General features: G+C 40.6%; 1 protein-coding gene across 6 annotated transcripts in view; it reads left to right on the top strand.

Annotated features, from left to right (window-relative positions):
• The window catches only part of DLG2 (discs large MAGUK scaffold protein 2), a gene marked incomplete at both ends in the record, with an annotated part of 916,537 nt that overhangs the window by 669,355 nt on the left and 227,535 nt on the right, over positions 1-19,647 (top strand). For all 6 annotated transcript variants that reach the window (XM_082494340.1, XM_082494344.1, XM_082494343.1 and 3 more), the window contains one exon: positions 6,408-6,564. In XM_082494340.1, the coding sequence (XP_082350466.1) occupies positions 6,408-6,564 (157 nt within the window). The remainder of the gene's footprint in view (positions 1-6,407; positions 6,565-19,647) is intronic.

The raw sequence follows: 19,647 nt of genomic DNA, 5'->3' as shown, positions 1-19,647 counted from the left end.
AAAATAAGTCGTCACTAATCAATTACAGGTAATGAAAATGAATGCTCTGCACATGACCAAAACATTGGCTCAGTTTAAGAAGGCAAAGTTACCCCTCCGGACTGTGATGCTCAATGTGAGAGCAACAGATAAGAGGAAGGTTTCCTTATTTTTATTCTTTTCAATCATAATTGTAATCAGGCTAATAAGAATTAAAGTCACAAATTGGGGATCAGGCCCCGCTGGGTCAGGTGCAACACTGATGGGTAACACCGACGTGTTGAGCCTCTCCCAGGCTCCGAGGTGGTAAAGGATGGAGGGGATGGAGAAAGGGGGGTCTGCCAGCTCCCTGCTGCTGCCCGGACGTGGTGTGGTGGAACCTGCCCAGGGAAGGTAGATGAGAGGGGGGCTGGGGAAGGAGGCGAGGGCCAGCGCTGCTTCCCGTCATGGTGGAAAGGTTCTGGCAAGCCTAAGAGGGGAATGACAAAGGGAAAAGTAAAAGCCAAGATGCCACAGAAGTGATATTGCAATAGAAGAACAGATGAGAGCACTGCAGATATATGTTTTTCTCTAAATTGTTGTGAAGCAGAGTTGTAGAAGGTATTAAAGAAAATTTAAATAAGCTTAGTAAGTTTGGTTTTGCCTGAACTTTGAAGTCTTCCAAAAAGGTGTGTATGAGTATTCCAGGCCTTCAGCCACTTATGATTTCAGATTCTCTCTTGTGTGATTAATTGGATTTTAAAATATCATACACACTGGCACATTCTCTGTCCACCCTAGCTTTCTGCATTTAAGGCTGCGAAGAAGAACGCTTAATCTATTTGAATTACCTTTTTGAGGTCCTTCCAGTACGAATGCCCTTTGGCTGTCTGCAATAAACATGCAGTTATTTATCAGAATTTTTTGAAGCATAAGATGAAAACTAGAAGTATTGTACTGAAAAAGAAATGGCTTGATTAGCCGACTGATTAAGCAGGCATGGCTTGGTGCTTACACAGTGAATCAGCAGAAGCCTCAATGCGGCACAGGGGAAGGGTACTTTGATCCCTTAAGATTTGGGGTTTTTTTCCCCCACACATTAATGTGTGACCTTAACCAACTAATAGAATTCATCTCTGCTTCAATTTCCCCTCCTGCTCTTTGCTACTTTAAGCAGCTTCATAGAATCACAGACTCATAGAATGGTTTAGGTTGGAAAGGACCTTGAAGATCATCGAGTTCCAACCCCCCTGCCATGGGCAGGGACATCTCCCACTGGACCAGGTTGCCCAAGGCCACGTCCAGCCTGGCCTTGAACACCTCCAGGGATGGGGCCTCAACAACCTCTCTGGGCAGCCTGTTCCAGTGCCTCACCACCCTCACAGTGAAAAACTTCTTCCGAATGTTCAATCTGAACCTGCCCTCTTCCAGTTTGAAGCCATTCCCCCTCGTCCTGTCGCTACATGCCCAAGTAAAAAGTCCCTCCCCAGCTTGGCTGGGTTTTGTTGCGTTGGGGTGTTGCACAGAGGCTGCGGGGCCTTACCCGGAGCCTGGGTGCTACCCCAGTCCACGCAGTCATATAAATAAAGATTCTTCGGGGCATTCTATGATGTGCTTTACTGTAACATCACATCAGCATGTGCATGAATGGATGTACGATTGCAACACCCTTTGTGAAGCAAACAGCATTTTTGAAAAAAAAAAAAAAAAAAACCGAAACAACGAAAAACCTGCAGTCAAAGCAAGATCAAAGCCATATTTCTATATCCGTGCGGATTTTGGATACCTCATTGGTTGTCTGTAACTGAAGAACTCTCTAGGGTCTGGTATTTGAAAGCACCCGGTGTGCTTAATATTTCTGTAGACGTTCCAGAAAGCGCAAAATCATTTAAATGCCCCAATTTTATCGATGGTGCAAAAGAAACCGAGAGCTGTGTCAGTGTGAGATGAATACTAAAACTGACCATATTCTTTAACGTGGCCAGCAGCACAAAATAAGCAAATTAAAAATGGATTTTCTTTCAGTTAGTTACTATAAAAATTACTTGTTTTCAGAAAGCTCTTCCCCTTCATTTATCAGTCCAGTTTTTAATCTCTTAAATGAAATCTGTAATTACTATGGATTCACAATCTATAGAAGCATGATAAGGATACTCAATTTTTTTTTTTGTCTTCTCATTTGCTTATTGTAAAAGAGTAAACTGATCAAAACAAATATTCAGTACAAATGTAGCAAATACGGAACACTTAGGTATTGTCGAGATAATGAACAAATAAACCAAATGAACAAAAAACCCCAACTGTTCAGGAGGAAAAATGCTTCACTTTTGTGATTTATTTTTGTTGATCGCATTTTTATGTCAGGAGACATTTTCTTCAATGTCAAAGCTTTACCCACTCTGATTTGTTCCTACCTATTGGTTTCAAATATTAATTTAATAATACTTTGCTGTTACATCAGGCCTGCAATTTATAATGTGCTTTACAGAATCTGATCTGATGCATTCCCTGAAGCAAGTAACCAAGTCCATCCAAATTGATTCTCCCATTGATTTCTGAGCCTGTAAATTTGTGTGGATTGCGGCACTTCATTTGCTCCTTTGCTCCTGGCTCTATTATAGTGAATCTTCCTTTCTTCTTTCTCTACCTTTTAAATTCCTTCCTTGTTCTCATTTACAGATGCACTGTCTCCCTTTATCCTCCTGTTCTCTCTTTTCTTTGCTCTTTTCTTTTCTTTTTTTGTTTTTTTTTTTGTTTTTCCCCCTTCTGCTGCCTTCTGTCAGTCCAGGAATGTTTTCATCTCACACTCCTTTCTAATTTCTGCTTGATTTCCCCTGCTGCTCCTCTCTGTTTGTATTTGGTACAAAGCTGCAGGAGGGCACAAAACATGCACACACAGAATTAAAGTGCTAGTGCGCTTTGTTAGCACCGGGAAACTTACCTTCAGCCCCATTTATCACAGAAGAAATTGTAAATGGGATAAGTGGGTGAAGCTGGATGCAGAAACATGCATTTCGGAAACACTGGCTGTTACGACTGTTCCTTTTCACTAGGTAGCTACAGACTGCCACCTATTGTCTCCAAACCCAACTGAGCTTTTAAAATAAGTTACCCTGAAATTACCTTTGCCTCAGTTGCTGTTTCCTATAGAGAACTACACGTTTTTACGGAGTGCATTTACTGCAAGAAAACACCATTCACATTTGAGTTACTTTTCTCTCACTTCTTACTCTCCCATCCCCATGTCATCTTTAAAAGTCTTTGATTCCATTACTCCCTTTACAGCGCTTATCTGCATTCTGTCCATAGTCCCTTTGCGTGTATGAGAATTACGTTCATAAAGAATTTTAATAGAGGCAAAGGAGTTCCTCCTAATGTTGCTTCCCAGGTATTAAAGAAAAATTGGAGCACCTTTTCTTAGATCTCCTTGATCATATTAAAAGAGTCGACTACAAACTTTCATTCCAGATGAAAAAATATGTAACATCCTCATCTTATCTTTAGCAAAACTAACCTTCTCTTTGAGTGTGGCTAAAGCGTTGACTCATTTCTGCATTGCTCTTAAGAGAGGACCTCGTCAGTGGCTGGCATAGCAGTTTGCTCGAGAAACTTTTTTGCTACTTTGACTTCATAGCACGCTACAAAGCTGTATTATCATCATAAAGGATTCTTTTCATTTTCACACTAAGTACACTATGCAAGTGTGAACCGTGATATCTTTAAAAAATCCTGGTCATTTTTTATGCTGTGGTGAATTGACATATACCTTCTGCTTTCTGCAGTTTTTGCAGTATAGTTGTGGCTAAAGGTTATTTCTATGATGATGACAACAAAACTTGTGTATTCTTAGATCCACCTTTCAGATTCTGCAGGATAGTCTGGTATGAAAGAAATACGAAGACTTGTTACGGTTGGTCAGTCTCTCTACAGCCAAATTTGAGTCATGACCGAAATGACCTGATTAGGCTAAAGAGCAGGAGCCAAACCCCATTGTGTTCCAATCACAGCTTCTGACATTGCCCCGTAGTGTTTGAGCTTCCTCTGAACATAATCATCCAAGAGCAGAATGGGAATTTTGCTGTCAAAAGGCCAAAATTACAAAACAGCACTGACAGCATTTGAGGCATAAATCTGCTGACTCGATCAGAGACGGGGATTAATAACTGGGCCAACTTTCTGTTGAGCTGCGCAGCTTTCTGTTCCGTGGATACCCAGTTGTATCGACCTAGTTTCGCCCATAGCACTGGCTTTCAACTTTATGATCCAAGCTGCCTGTCATACGCGGAAATACTCGGTGTCATCTTCAACAACAGCTCTTCTGATTTCTCACCAGCAGAGCACGCAAATGTATTTGTTTGACTTCACTGCCCTCTTTTTCATCCATACTCAGGTAAATAAAAACGGCAGGAGCTCAGCTCTCGCAAAGTATTTTTGATCTGTAGGACTCGAAGACGACACGTGTCACCGTAGCGTTTTGTGGATGAGGAAATTGAAGCTGGAAGCACAAATGACTCGCCATGATCGCTCAGCGGCGCAGGGGCTAAGGGGGAGAAGGAATCCACACTTCCAGCTCACTGTCCTAGTTCTGCTCCAGCCCCCAGGCCACCCTTCCTAATTAAAAACCTGGTTAGACTTCGTCGACCTGGACCACATTATGTCTAATCTGCACATATTTAAGAAGGTGCTTACAGTGTTGCTACACGGCAAAGCAACAGTAATGGTCCAAAAGAAAAGAAAAACCCCTTTGTTTTCTGATTCGTTAAAAATACTTCAAGAATATACAAACTCAAGACAATATGTCTTTTTGTCACGGCTGTATTTTTAAAAGGTTGCTTTCTGACTATACAATGTTAAGAAAAAGTTGTAAGAAAAAGGACCATATGGAGTAGGACTAATGCTTTCACTAAAGGTTACAGTTGCCTTTAAAATATTATCAAAAATTTGCTTTAGTTTTTTCTTTCAAAAATGTTAAGCTTCACTTTCAGACAGTTGAGATGTAATTTAAAGATCATGATGAAGCTGGGGATGCTGTTTGAACATTAGCAGTGGGCAAAGGAGAACAAACGTCTACTGATTTTGGAATTATCACGTAAAGGTTAAGTCTCCACGTACACAGCCAGAAGACTTAACTTGCGTCAAATGAGGCATCCCTCAATGCAACACTTTTTTTTTCTTTTCTTTAAGAACAAAATGGAAAGGAAAAAGCCATTCATATGATGTAGAAATGTTCTATAGTACACAGGAAATCCTGGATGTTTTTTACGGGAAGCATTCTGGAGCATGTTTCTGTAGATGGGGGGTGTGTGCGTTCACAATTGTCACTTTGCTGGTAACTTTTATTTGTAAAAACTGAGAATTAGAAGAACATCCTATTACTCTGCGAGGTGTCACAGACACATAAATGTATGTGTTTGTGAGTATTTGCAGGGCTGGCCTTAAGATTTACACACACTAATACAACAGTATTTATACTTTGTCTAAAAAGTACATTGTTAGAGGGATTTGAAATGGGGTAAGTACCCATAAATATGGTGGGTGTGTATGTACACATAGTTGTGTGTGCTCGTGTATCCAGGGAAGAGACAGATCTGAGGCCTCATAATTAAAGTGGAGGTTGGGAATCGGAATATCTGGGACACTTTCTCAAGGACTGAGGATTTCTCTTGATTGCTTAGGAAAATCATCTCTTTCTGGACATAAGTTTTCCCATCAGTAAAATGCACGTTATGATGTTTACATCCGTTGGGGCGTATTATCAATTTACAGATGGAAAGCGCTGTAGGAGGTGTAGCTGTTATTAGTTACTGATTTCCATCATAACGAACAACTCTTTAAACCAGTGCGACAAAAGCAGATATCCCTCAGTCTGGTTCAGTGACAAAGCTGCCGTGTGACTTTGCAACTGCAAGCTCCTGCTAATGTCAAACCCGAGTTTTTCATGAGATTCTGCTCCATTAGCTTTATCATACAACTGTTATTTGCTCCAAAGCTGTTAGGATGAAACACGCCATTGCTTTGCCTAGAGTTTTAATTTTTTACTTTGTTCATCTGTTTACAAAGCAAGACTAGAACTTAAAAAGGTACCATGTAAAGATTGATTCTACTTGTATGTATAGTGTTGCTATAAATTAGATTATAAAGTATCCTCAGTGTTTTGGTTTTTCTTTTAATAAAGCCATCACTTAACTTAGTGAAGATGACTCCGGTGGGATGAAATTAATAGAGATGTTTGGATTAAACCACGAAGAAACAAAAATAAATAATGCTGGTTAATTCCTACCTTATCTGTTCTCCAATTAATGTATTTATCTCAGTTGTGATATGGTTTCTTTACGCAATAACAGACCATTGTGTGTTAAGCAAGATATAGTATGCTTAGGATGCCTTGAGAAAGGCGTACACGCTAAGAGTTTTGAATGGATAAACATTACCATTTTGTTTCTATGCAGAGAGCCTCGAAAAATCATCCTGCACAAGGGCTCCACAGGACTTGGTTTTAACATTGTGGGAGGAGAAGATGGGGAAGGCATTTTCGTGTCTTTCATCCTCGCAGGCGGGCCTGCCGACCTCAGCGGGGAGCTGCAGCGGGGAGACCAGATTTTGTCTGTAAGTATTTGTGTTGGGCTTTGCCGGCCAACTGCATCTTGGTGTTTGCCTGTACTGCAAGGGACACAGAAGGAAGGCTTTTTTGTTTCCACGTTGTGAAATCCAAGCTGGAAACAGTTTATCATTGAATATTTTACTTGCTCTTGGGTTTTATTGTGTTTGTTAACGGTGTTACCTGCGCTTAGTTCAGAGGGAGACTTCTCCCTGCTTAACCCGATCCGCAGTACGGTAACACGGCAGAGAAGACCTAAACACAATGCAGACCTCATCATCTCCCAGTTTAGTCCATTATCCAGCTCCATTTTGCCCAAAATATACTACTGAGTCCAAAGATTCAGGTTTCCTTTGAGAAGAGCGGTAGGACGACACACTCGAGGCTGGGGTGCCATCTAGTGTGCGCGACACTGCTTAGCAAATGGCCCGATACAAGAAGGAGATTAAGTAGGTTATGTTAATTATCTCTGTGCCTCTAATGAATTTGATGATGGCTCTGAAATTCATTTTGAAACTTTAGAGGATAAAAGGCTTTGTAGCCTGAGGTTATATTTTGCATGCTTAGTCTCCAAAACATCTTTTTAATTTTTCTTTCATGCATATGTTGATAGCACGCGTTTTAAAAACAAGGCATTTATGTTTTAGGCTCTGTCAAGTAGTTGAACAATATGAACGTAAAGGATTTTGAATGACAATGAAAGCCTTGAACACGTAGTTAAATATCCATTATGCCGCCTTACAGAAAAAAGAAACTATCCCGCGTTGATACAGTTGTGGCTGTTTCCTGCAAAGTACATAAATCGCCTTAAGGCAAAGAACTGAAACACAGGAATTGTTCATCCCAGATGAGATGAGCGATGCACCCCCCAGGCTGCAGTGTCCCACTCACTCCCACTGTCGTGTTGTCCATCCCCATGACCCTTCTTGCATCCCGGGCTGCATTGGGCTGAGCAGCAGGGGCTGTATCCTGCGGTTTGTGGCACGGTTATGTGGCACTTTCCTGGGCAATGTTTAAATCCCTTCATGAGGAAGCTGGAAGTGGTTTTCCTATATTACTTAGGAGTTTCTTGGCCACTGGCTTATTCCTTGAAAAGGGAATTTACCTTCCACCTGTCAAAGTTTCAGTGTGAAAGGGTGGCTGGGGCTGCTTTGGAAAAATCTGGCTTTTTAACACCAAAGGGATGCAGTCACCTGGAGTTATAGTGTCCTCTATCTAGACCTGTTCCTTGAAAATGCTTTAGGAAAAATTAAGAAAGGACAAGTAAAAGATGTTTAGGTGCCATAAGAGATCCTTGCGAAGAAAGTATACAGGAAACTGCAAGAAAACCAAAATAGACTCCTACATGAAGAGATAAGGAAGGCAAATGCCTGTGCCAAGAAGAACACGCACAAAAAACCTGAACAATAGAAATGGAAATATCTTCAGGACAATCATGCGATTTCTTTTTCTTTGACTAGATGCAACAAAATGGGGCTGACTGAAGGAGAACTATGAGATCAAAGGCTTTCACAGTACATAGTATTCAGAAATCCAACAGCTCAGATACAAATTTTCTATTTTCCTTAATTTTTAAGCAAAGGTATATTTAGCACTGTAGGAAACTGCCACAGTTGACTTTTTAACTCTGATTTTTGTCTGTTTTGTAGCAATGTTTTCCATAAGTTCTAATTAAAGTTACCAGTGTTGCTGCAGCTTTTAGTTGTTGTGCAAGAGTAGTTTATTTGTTCATTGAGCAGAGAGGGATGGAAATTATTACTAAATTAGACTGCATGCATATCCCCAGGCAATCACCAAGTCAGGCACTGCTGAATTATTTAGGTACAAATAACTATTATGAATCCATTTTTCCATATTCAAATGAAACAAATTTCCTGCACAGGCTACTTTTAGACCTGATTAATCTTAGACCATTGTCTGGTGAAGGGTCCCAGACACCTTGGGTTTATAAGGGCTGCACAAAGTAGGTCTGTTTCTCTCTGTTTATTCTTTCTTGCCTCATCCCTCAGAAACCCTTATTTCCCTACTGAAATAGTTTCACCATTTGTTTTTCAAAACATGACAAATCTGGTTTAGCAAGAACAACTTCTACCCCTCAAAGCGAAGTATTTCTAATTAGCTCAAGCTTGGTTAAATTTCTTTCAGACAGAAAGCATAGTAAGTGATTTAAACTTTGGAGATCTGATCTGGATTTAATTCTCCGATTTAGCCATTGTCCTTCTGTGTAACCTTGGGTGAGATACTTTATTTTTCTAAGCCTCGGTCTCACATGTGAAAGAGGAGGAGCACAGCAATTTCCAAATTCGTGCCTGTGCTGTCAATATGGCGAAGTGCTGACCGGTTGAGAGATGACTATACTCATCTCCGGGAATGTACCTATAAAAATACCTTAAATAGACTGCAAATCTATGAGATAGACCCAACAAAGCTAAGAAGATGCATCCCCTTTGGATGACACACTGGATGTAGACATAGTCCCTGACTATGTCCAAGTCCCTAGACAGTCCCTAAACTTAGTCCAAGCCTTGTGGGACAAGGCTTGAACAAATCCCATCATTTCCCTGCCTCTCCTTCTGCCTGCTGGCTGTTGGGTGGTAAGGAGGGGGTCCCAGGCTCCAGCCCTCCAGGGGCTCTGGGAGAGATAGTGCTGCAGCTTTGGCCCCATGGACTGAAATTTCACTTTCTTTTTCTCAAATACCACCAGATGGCATCGCAGGATCAGTAATGATGTAGATCGGCCTTTGGCAGACCTTTATAAAAGCCGTGGTAGTTTTCTGTTTCCAGTTAATCGACTGGAAATGTTTAAAACTTATCTCAGAAAGCAGGCTGATATTCCCAGAGCTGCTGTGCAGAGACATAAAATGAATCATAGCTGAACCTTGAAGGCAAATTGAAGAATAATGGAAAATGTTCTGTTTCAAATGGTAAAACATTTCAAATAGCAAAAAAATGAATTATAGTGTTACATTCATGATAAGCTGTTTTTTTCCCCTGAAAGGTAGGATTTTTTTAATGCTGATTTCTTCTTGCTATAAGTCATTATGCTCTTATAAATTGTCGCCAAACTGAACATTTTCCTTCTCACTTCTGAATGTCTCTAAAATGTAGCAATGCATCCATCGCCGGTGTATGTTCATCACTATAACAGAATATATCCCTCCCCGTAGTATTGTCCTCTTATTAAGTATAATGTAAATATTATCAAGTAGCATTTTGAATACTGATTGACACCGAGATTTGATTTGCTAAGCACTGTGTACACACAGATTAACTTTCGTCTCAGAGGTGTATAACCCAGACGAAACAGCTCAGAACATCAAGGGAAGTATTATTTCCATTTTAGAGCAGTGAAATGAGGTGTCATTGTGTTAATTGATTTGTTTAAAATCACGTGAGACGTCTGGGCCAAGTCTAGACTTAGAGACTGCTTGAACTCTGATCTAACCCCAAGTTCTCCATCTGTTAGGAAAATACAGGCTCTAGTACGAATAAAATGTAATAATGTTCCTTGCTGCCATCCTTGCAGTTTAAAATTCCACTTCCAATGCTAAAGGGTATATCGCCTATTAAAACAGCAATGGGAACCCAGTGTTGTTGAGTGAAAATCACCTCCCTGAGAACAGATGATTTCCAAGAGCCATCTGCATAAAGTGGCCACACGTTGTGCATACCCCTTTGCTGACAAAAAACAGCCCAAATCTTAGAATTTTGAGAAAGAGGTACATAGTGAATACATTGTTATTTTAGGGGAAATCCCTGGGGAAGCAGGAGGAGGAATATGGCCCTATTCAAACGAAAATTGCCACATCATTTTTTGCCTTACAATCTCAAATCAAAATGATGACAAAACATACCTACTTATTTTAGGTGTTTTATCCTACATGCTTCAAAGCACTTTCAGTGCCAAGAGGGGAACTTGATAGGTACAGTGCCTAAAGCACAGAGTTAGTTTACATATGTAAATTCAGCAGCAAAATTCAGATTTACAATTTACACACCAAAAATTAGTGCATATTGCTCCCTGAATTCCTGTGCTGACATTGTTTTTGAAACAGTTTCGTAATTTTTCATAAGGCTGCATCAAGTTAAAAATGTATATAAAACAGAGATTTAAGGTGAATTAATAGCCATAAGGATGTAACAGCAAGTACTGGCCTTTGAATCTTAACTTTTGACATTATTGAATTTTGTGTCTAGACTAAAGCTCAGATTAAGATACTTAATTTTAGAGATCTACACCCACTGCCTGGCGGAAAACAACCTGGGGGTGTTGGTGGATAGCTGCCTGAACGTGAGCCAGCAGTGTGCCCAGGTGGCCAAGAAGGCCAGCGGCATCCTGGCCTGTATCAGGAATAGTGTGGTGAGCAGGACTGGGGCAGTGATCGTCCCCCTGTACGCGGCACTGGTGAGGCCCCACCTCGAGTACTGTGCTCAGTTTTGGGCCCCTCACTACAAGAAAGACATTGAGGCATTGGAGCGTGTCCAGAGAAGGACAATGGAGCTGGTGAGGGGTCTGGAGCACAAGTCTTCTGAGGAGCGGCTGAGGGAACTGGGGTTGTTCAGCCTGGAGAAGAGGAGGCTGAGGGGGAGACCTTATCGCTCTCTACAGCTCCATGAAAGGAGGTTGCAGAGAGATGGGGACTGACCTCTTCTCCCAAGTAACAAGTGATAGGACAAGAGGAAATAGCCTCAAGCTGTACCAGGGAAGGTTTAGATTGGATATTAGGAAAAATGTCTTCACTGAAAGGGTTATTAAACATTGGAACCGGCTGCCCAGGGCAGTGGTGGAGTCACCATCCCTACGTGCAGATGTAGCGCTGAGGGTCATGTTTTAGTGGTAACTTGGCAGTGCTAGGTTAACGATTCGACCTCAAAGGTCTCTTCCAACCAAAATGATTCTGTGATTCTATGATTCTATACATACTTGCGGGGTGTCTGGTTGCTGTTAAAGCCAAAGGAGGCTAGAGAATGATTCAGCTGGCCCACTACGAGTTGTGTAGAGCAAGTTGAATTGCTTTACTGCCTGTATTACTTGGGTAACCATTGACTTTAAGCTTAAACACCACATGTGTGCGTGTCTATATTTAGATGTCTCTAAACTGAATCACATATTTCATGTGTGTTTGCCCTTATAATAGATATTTGGTTTCTCACCTAACATCGTGCTTGCTTCATCGCAGAGAAAAGTAAAATAAAACTGTGGGCCATAAAAGCCATATCAGTTTTATTTCATTCTCCTGTAGAAATCCTTTAGTACCTTGGAGTTCACAACCGCAGGATGAAGCATGGCTGGTAGCCTGAAAGCAGAATCAAGACAAAAAGGACATTGCTTGCTCTGGAGCAAAATTGCTGCTCTCAAGCAATACATCCCACAGGTTACCTTAAGGAAATAAAACAGGTTTCCTGAAGGGTAATTGCTCAACAGCAATAGGAAAAAGAGTAGAAAAAGAACAGACTGCACTGTGAAGGTGCAGGTGGTACTCTTGTAATGCTTCCATTTTCCCTACTGTCTTACCCAAATCAGATGCATGGAGTCAACTAAATTCTCTATGGTTTTCCTCTTGATCTGGCATAGTACCAGGGTGTATTCTTATATGGGGAAAGAGAGTATTTTTTTCCCCTGCTCCTTTCTGAGAATGAAATAACTATGCATTGGGAAAGGGCTATCAGAGATATTCTGTGGGCTTTTCTGTCACTGGTTCATGACATTATATATGGTTAGTTTGCAACACTGGTATTTCAGCAGCTCACTTCAGTACTGTCTCTGGTCTTTTACACAAGCTTCTCCCTTGTAGAGGGAAGGTGACTTCTTAAAGTGAGCAGATTTTGTCTTGTGTCTGCGGGCTGTCCTGCCCTCGTTTTTCGTGAGATGTTTGCTTTCCCTTATGAATAGTTCAAACACTTCTTTCTGCTTGGTTCCTCCCGCGCAACTCCTACCCACCTTCTCACTCACATCTGTAGCAAAAATACGATACGCATTTGAAAAAATATAATGTTCCCCAATTTAAACTCCAAAATGCGTTCGTAGGATATGTAGAGCAGGATAGAGTGTAAGGACTCTGTGCTTATTTGTAGCAAATATTTATGCTTTATATTTGCTACAGTTAGAATTACCCTTCAGATTGACTTCACTTACTTTGGTGCAGAGAAACTTTCAGCTTCCTAATTTAAAAGAGGTTTTTGCTCATGGTAAAAGCAGTAAAACTACTTAGGGGAAAGAGTGCATTTTGTTACCTAGTTACAAAACTAAGAAAAATGGCAAATACCATTTGGTTTTCCTTCTCAGATTTTTTTTTTTTTTTTTTTTTTTTTTTACCAAATTGCTTGGAAAATGTTTGAATCGTCTCTGTAGGGCCTGGAGCCTCTTCTCCGTGGAGCATCAGTTTGTCGCTCTTGTGTGATAGTATTAGGATTATAAAAGATACTCCCTTTGCCTTATAAGACTAATTTGCAGAGGCACTGACCATATCCTTGGATGCTTACTCCCCTGTGGTGGTCTGGACGATATATGACTCTGTCCTCTGGCACAGGAGAGTCCATCAGATTCTGTGGCCTTTAGCTGCACTGGTCCATAAAGACTCCCTTCATGTTTTTAACATTAATCCTACTTAGCCAAAAGGAAAAATACAGCTATGTAAACTCTCTTTGTAGAAATGTATAGAGCATTGTATGTTATATATTTGCAGATACTTAGAATACAACAGAAGGAGGAGTAATAGTCCCTATGAAGTTTTCAATAATAAATTGCCAAGTGTCATTTTATTCTTGAAAGGACAACAGCCACAGGGCTGGAGAAGAAGCAATAGAGATCATTTTACCATAAACTTGCTGCCCCTGTATGCTGCCTATAAGCAACTTGTTACAATGGCAGATCATAAGCCCCCAAAAAACTAGAGAAAAACAGAGAACAGCGTGCCATGCTGTCATGGCAGGATCTAATGGGAAGATCTGGGGCAAACAGTGGGTTAACGCAAGGTCAGATGTTGCCGACAACCATTGTTCTGGGATTTGAGGATGAGTTAGAAACAGCAGTAGATGTCTAAGAGTTGTCAACGTATTAACGTTTATATGGGATCGTCTGGGTGCACAGTGCTCCACCTTTCCAGGTAAATTTAGTTTCACCTTTTACAATGCATGCAGACTTATGTTCAGTACTTGCTGCCATCATGATGAACCAAAAATATTTCACATGACAAAACTGAATGATCCATGCAACTTCCCTGTACAACAAGAGATTTTTAGAGGCAGAGAAGGCACCTAGACACCCAATGAACAGCAGCTGGGTGCAAATGCAAATTTATGCTTTTGAAAATCCTCTTTTATATATTTAAAGAAATGGCTTATTTTTAAAAAAAAAAAAAAATCTCTTTTTTTCCCCCATGAAGTCTTGGAGGTTAGAGCCTATGTCAGGAAAACCCTAACATCCTCCCTGACTGTAAAAAATCACTTTACGTGAAGTACGAACTGTGTCAATGTAAACACTACCATCTGGAAATACCCTTGGAGAAGAGAGCCGGTAGCTAATGTTTTTCAATGTTGTTGATAAATATACATGATCTGATGGCTGGAAGTTGAACTTAGACATATTCAGCCTCGAAACGTGATGCACTCGTTGTGTAGTCAGGGTAACTGGGTTATATTGCCATATAAGCTTGTAGGCTTGTCACTTTGGGACTTCAAAATAAAACAGATGACTTTCTAAAATACAAGTTTAATGGAGCTTCTAGGGACAGATTTACCACCTGCGTATGGTGGAATACTGTCTACGTTGGTGAGTATAGAGCGCCCTTTTGTCTTTTATTGATCTGGGAATCTGTCTTCCAGCTGGATTTCTCTCTCTCTCCCCCCCTCCCTCCCTCATCTTTCTGCAATCTATAACATATATTGCGATTGCCTTGATGCAGTTAGTGTTCCCTAAATTAACTCTGACATTTCCAAGCACATGATCAGAACCTAATAGGTTATAGTAACAATTCTCATGAATAAGGTATGTGTCTCTTTGCCACGCAGCGTTAGCTACCAGACCTGTCAGTTATGTGTCAGGCAGAGCTAGCAACTTGCCCTGGGCTAGAGGCTGTGTGGTTTTTGCTGTGACGAAATCATCAGTTGCCTCTGAAACATTCATTTTACAATTGCCTTAACGAGTAGAAATGATCCGATGCCGGATTGCTTGCTCTTCAGCTCCTAATATTTGAAGGAGGAGCTCACATTCCGTTCAAACATTCTGACTTAGCAAATTTTATTTTAAGGCTGTCAAACACAATTATCTCACAACAGATACACTGAAGATTGGGAGCGAGCTTTACACCCCTTGGTGTAGCCTTACTGTCAGCCGCACAGTGAAGGAAAACTAAAAAAAAAAAAAAAAAAAAACAAACTTGAAAGCCAAACTTCTATCGCTCGACTAAATGGCTACATCCCTGAGCTTTATTCGGTCAGAGATTTGCCCCGGGCTGGACTTCTGCCTTGTGCTTAAAGAGACTAGACTGCAGGCACCGTTCTGCTCTACTGCCCAGTAAGTTTTGGGTTCCTGAGTGATTAAAAAAATTATCATATGCCACAAGCTGCAAAATAATAGAAATTGGCCATCCATTAAATAGGGCATTGGAGGGATATCTGCAATAATTTGTTGGAGGAGATTTTGGAGATACTTTTGAAAGAAAAAACGAGATAGACATGCCCTTTATCTGAACAAGCAAGCTACTGGAACAATAACAAAAGCAAAACCACTTGCAGAATGCAAGAGCTGTATCCGTTCCATTGGTTTTAAAAAACATGCTTTATTTGAGAGTATGAAGCACCATCTATTTGGAGTGCGTGTGTCACATAATCCTAATCTGTAGAGCCACAAATAAACTATGAATGTTGTGATTTCGGCAGTTTTAATATAAAAATGTGAGCACTGAACACTTCCTTCATCTAGAGCTGAAGATTCCAGTCAGCTGCCATTCCACCATCCGTACATTGCCTCCTGGCCACTGGCTTGAATTCAGCAGAGCTGTGCCATGACACAAGCCAACGGCCATCTCGCCTCTCACGGGCCACATTGCCATACTCTGTGGATGTGGAAAAATGGAGAAACCTCTCAGGTAGAGATCAAGGCAAGGATTTCGGGTTTTGAATTTGCGACTAACTCACTGCTTGTGGTCAGACAAATCACCGATATCCTTCTGTCTCTACGCAGACTCTAAAATTGTTTTACATTTTTCTTTCAGTTCCTGAGTACCTCTTGCTTATTGGCTTCAGCTGGAATTAAGTTCTTATCATCTTTGAGTTATAAGGCACTTGTTAAAATGGAAACCTTTACTTCATTTCAGAAGCAGAATTGCAATATAATTATTTCTGCTTATACCATTCTTTGAAATTCAAACGTGAAACAAGAACCCTGCAGCATTATGAGCAAAACTGATCAATGGTAGTTTAGCTACATTTGTATACCGGACGGGAAAATGCCTTTTAGAACTGCACGGAAACCAAGGAATATGGAATAACTGCTACTAATAGGGGAATGCCAAAGTGACCCAGGGTGAGGGCAGGAGACAGGGAAATCCAAATGCTGAAAATAGAGTTAGGGAGAGAGAATTATTTCAGAAAGGCAGGAAAGTGAATGGGAGTGACAGTCATGTGTAAAGTAAAAGCTGTGGGAGGGAGGAGGGACAGTTTTTGGTATTTTATCAATTTGGAGTAGGAAGATAGCAGGAACGGCAAAGGAGAGGGAATGTGTGAAGGCACACCTGGACTGAAAAGGTGACACTGTAGTGAGACCCACGAGATTAGTTGGTGCCAGAGATAAAAGGGTGTTTGAGTGACCATGCAGGAGGAGGGGAGGTAAAAAAGCAACGACTAGATTTCAATTTCAGAGCTGATTTTAACATAAATGGATATTCTTACTAAGTATTGTGTTTGATGGATGAATTTTTCACGTCTAGAATTAATGAAAAATTATATATATATTTATTTGAAAATTAGTTAATAAATATCGGCTTGTTTTATTAGTTAGCATTGTACTTATATCTGATATTTTTCATTGGTAATACCAGTTGTCTTAATATGAAAAAAATACATTAGCACCTCTGTCTAGACTTCGCCATTTAGCAATGAGACAAAATGCCACTGATCACCTCATAGTTGCTAGGTCACATCCAGTCCAGGCTGGTAATAGGTAACTGGTAGCTATTTAGTGACCTGAGTGAAATAAGTTTCATGTCCATTCAGGCTCCAGTGAGACTATGTGTCCTTTTCAAAAGCTATCATTTATTTCAAACCCAGTTTAAGCAAGTTTTGAGGAATTCTGATGGAACTGAGGGAAAATGGCCCTTAAGCTGTCACTGCAGTGAACTCTTCAGTGAAATTATTTCAATCTCAAAGGTTGCCAATCTGGCATCATTCACAGAAGCTACAATGACATGGGAAGGAGGTCTTCTATCAGAAGAATTTCTGTACGGTTTGGATTAAAAAATGAGTGTTGGACTATGGTTATAGGCTTAACAGGTACCATTTGGAATGATTCATGTGGTCCGGTGAGTCATAAAGCTTGTTGGTTCCTACTGTAAAAGGCAGTGCGTGCAAGACACCTCTTCAATAACATAACATTAATTTTCCTCCTGCTTCAAAGATGTAGCGTTTGATACCTCTTTCAGCTGGTTTAGCTGCCTCCTTAAACTTCCTGGCAGAAAAAGGAGTACTAAACGATAGAGCTCGTACCCCGCAGTGGTTCTTGTTTTCCCGAGAGGGAAGAATTTGCCTCCAGAATGCCCAGCTCATCAGACCATAAAGACCAGCTTACTAGAGGCAAAAGTCATAACTCTAAGGTAGCAAGATAAGGAAAATTGAAAAGGTCATTGAAATCGCTGGCCCATAAAGAGAGAGAAGGAGGATGCTGGGCATGGAGAGCAGCAGACATGACACGATATTATGTTTTCAGTGGAGTTCAGGATGAGGCAACCGCTGTGCCTATATGCGCTGAACTACAGTTTAAACTGATCAGAAGAAAGTGTAGGCACAGAAAAGATTAGGAGAAGTGAGAAAAGTGAGAGAAAAGCAATAAAGTGAGCCTGAAAATTTAAAAGAAGCTGAGCTGGAGAGTGAAGACTCTTTTGCCCCTGTGCATTTCTCCTCTCTTTCTATTCCTAAACTTTTTCTTCGCTTGCAAGGCAAAAACTCTCCAGTATCGGCATTTTTTCCCCTGGGGTGCCGCTTCCCGTGGCCGTGCCCCCGGAGGTGTCGGGGTGCCGAGCGCACTCTGCTCCCTGCCCGCTCCCTCCTGCACTGCTCTGCGGAGCCCCAGCGCCCAGCGGGATGTGTGGGCTTCGCTTCGCAAAAAGGTGGCCACTCTAAGCCAAAAAAGAGCGCTGCTCAAGGGCTGTACTTTGGCGACATGCAGGAGTTTCTTCGAATTCTTGTACTTTTTTGCTGGACTGTATCTGTTATCGGAGTTGTGTGGGCCATTGTGTAGAATGGTTATGCCACTTGCTTGTAAGGAAAGTTTTCCCCAGATATGTTCAGGGCACATCATCCCTCATGTCTGTTTTTCCGACGTTTTGCTGGAAGACTGTGCTTCCATCACCTCAGGGTTGATGCTCGGCATTCTGTTTCCAATGACTAAGCAGGACTGCTGGGGAACACGGCTCAGCTTTCCTTTCATCTCTTGTTACTGTGCTTGAGAATACTTAAGTCGACATGCAAAGTTAAGGCAGATAAATAGGGTTCTTTTTCTCTTAATGCACACAACGGCAATTCTGGCTGTAAGAGTTGTCTGTATTCAGACTTCTGTTTGCTTTTTCAGACACCAAAAGCTCTTATTTTATGAGTACAACAAATAAAAGAACTCAGCCACAACTTGAATAATCTGCTGTGCTGTTTGTTCCGTGGTAAAAAGGTGCCCATTCTTCACCATTCAATTTACTGTATAAAAGAACTGTACTATGTCAGTGATGGTTCAAAGAAGAAATGAAAATAAATCCTTTATGCTTCCTCCCCAGAGAAGGGATATGTTTTTGCTTTCCCTTCCAATTCAAGAAGATATTAAAAGTGTTGATTTAATCACGGTATGAACACAAAATAAGGTGGCTTAAATAATAAATTGCTAAATAAAACAGATTATTCTGCTAGCCTCTACTTGAATGACCTACATATGAGTCATGCTCGACCATTCTAACAGAAGACACCCAGACTGTAGTAAGTCTTTAAATGGCACTATTCAGAATTGAACCGATTTGCGCTAATATGGGCTATTCAAATATTTTAAAGGGAGTATAACTCTTCCAATATTAGAAGAGTTCGATCTATGCAAAATATAAATCTTATCTTTCATTTGGATTATGATTCAATATTTAATGAGGTAGATCGTGCTTTAATTTGAGTCAATGAATGCAAAGGCAATTACTATAATTACTGTGAACTATAGTTGCATCTTTTTCTCCATTTCAGTTTAGTCTGTAGTATTAAACTATAATCTTCTACTGCCGCACTTCCCTTTGTTTGTAAGCTTTCGTACTGCTTTTTACCACAGCATGCAGAAGAGACAGACATCTGTATAAGCTGGAGGCTCTTCTTATTTTCATTATGTCAAATCCATTTTTGGAGTCAGGCATCAGAAATTGTGCAGTCAAGTTCATTCTGGGCCAGGACATCAGGATTGTGCAGTCAAGCTCAGAACAGCAGTGCTACTTTGCTTATTGTATAATGCTTCTGAGAGGAAATCAGCCCATTTAATAGAAAAACAAAACAAAACAAAACACCTTTGATATGTATTAAACTTTCCTGCACACGCTTGCAACTTTTTCTGGTATTTTTGTTTATTTTACTGATTATTCTCAACATAAACAACATTAAATTAATTGAAAGCAGTAACTGAAATCAGATTTAACAATTTGCAATATAATCACATCGGGGAAAAATGTCACCATACACAATTGTTACAATTAAGACATTGTTTTGGAGGAAGAGGCAAGACAGAGTATTATTTGGTTTACCCCTTCAGACACTCTTCTTCATTTTGGCCTGAGGGTAAGAATTTGACTCAAATGTGCAAATTAACGGTGCCTTTCATCAAGATTTAATGTCGATACATGAATATGCTGTTTTTTGAC

The sequence above is a fragment of the Vanellus vanellus genome, assembly GCF_965231255.1.
Source record: "Vanellus vanellus genome assembly, chromosome: 1".
NCBI lineage: Eukaryota > Metazoa > Chordata > Aves > Charadriiformes > Charadriidae > Vanellus > Vanellus vanellus.
Note: the sequence above shows the minus strand (reverse complement) of the source record. Positions and strands in the feature narration are given on the sequence as shown.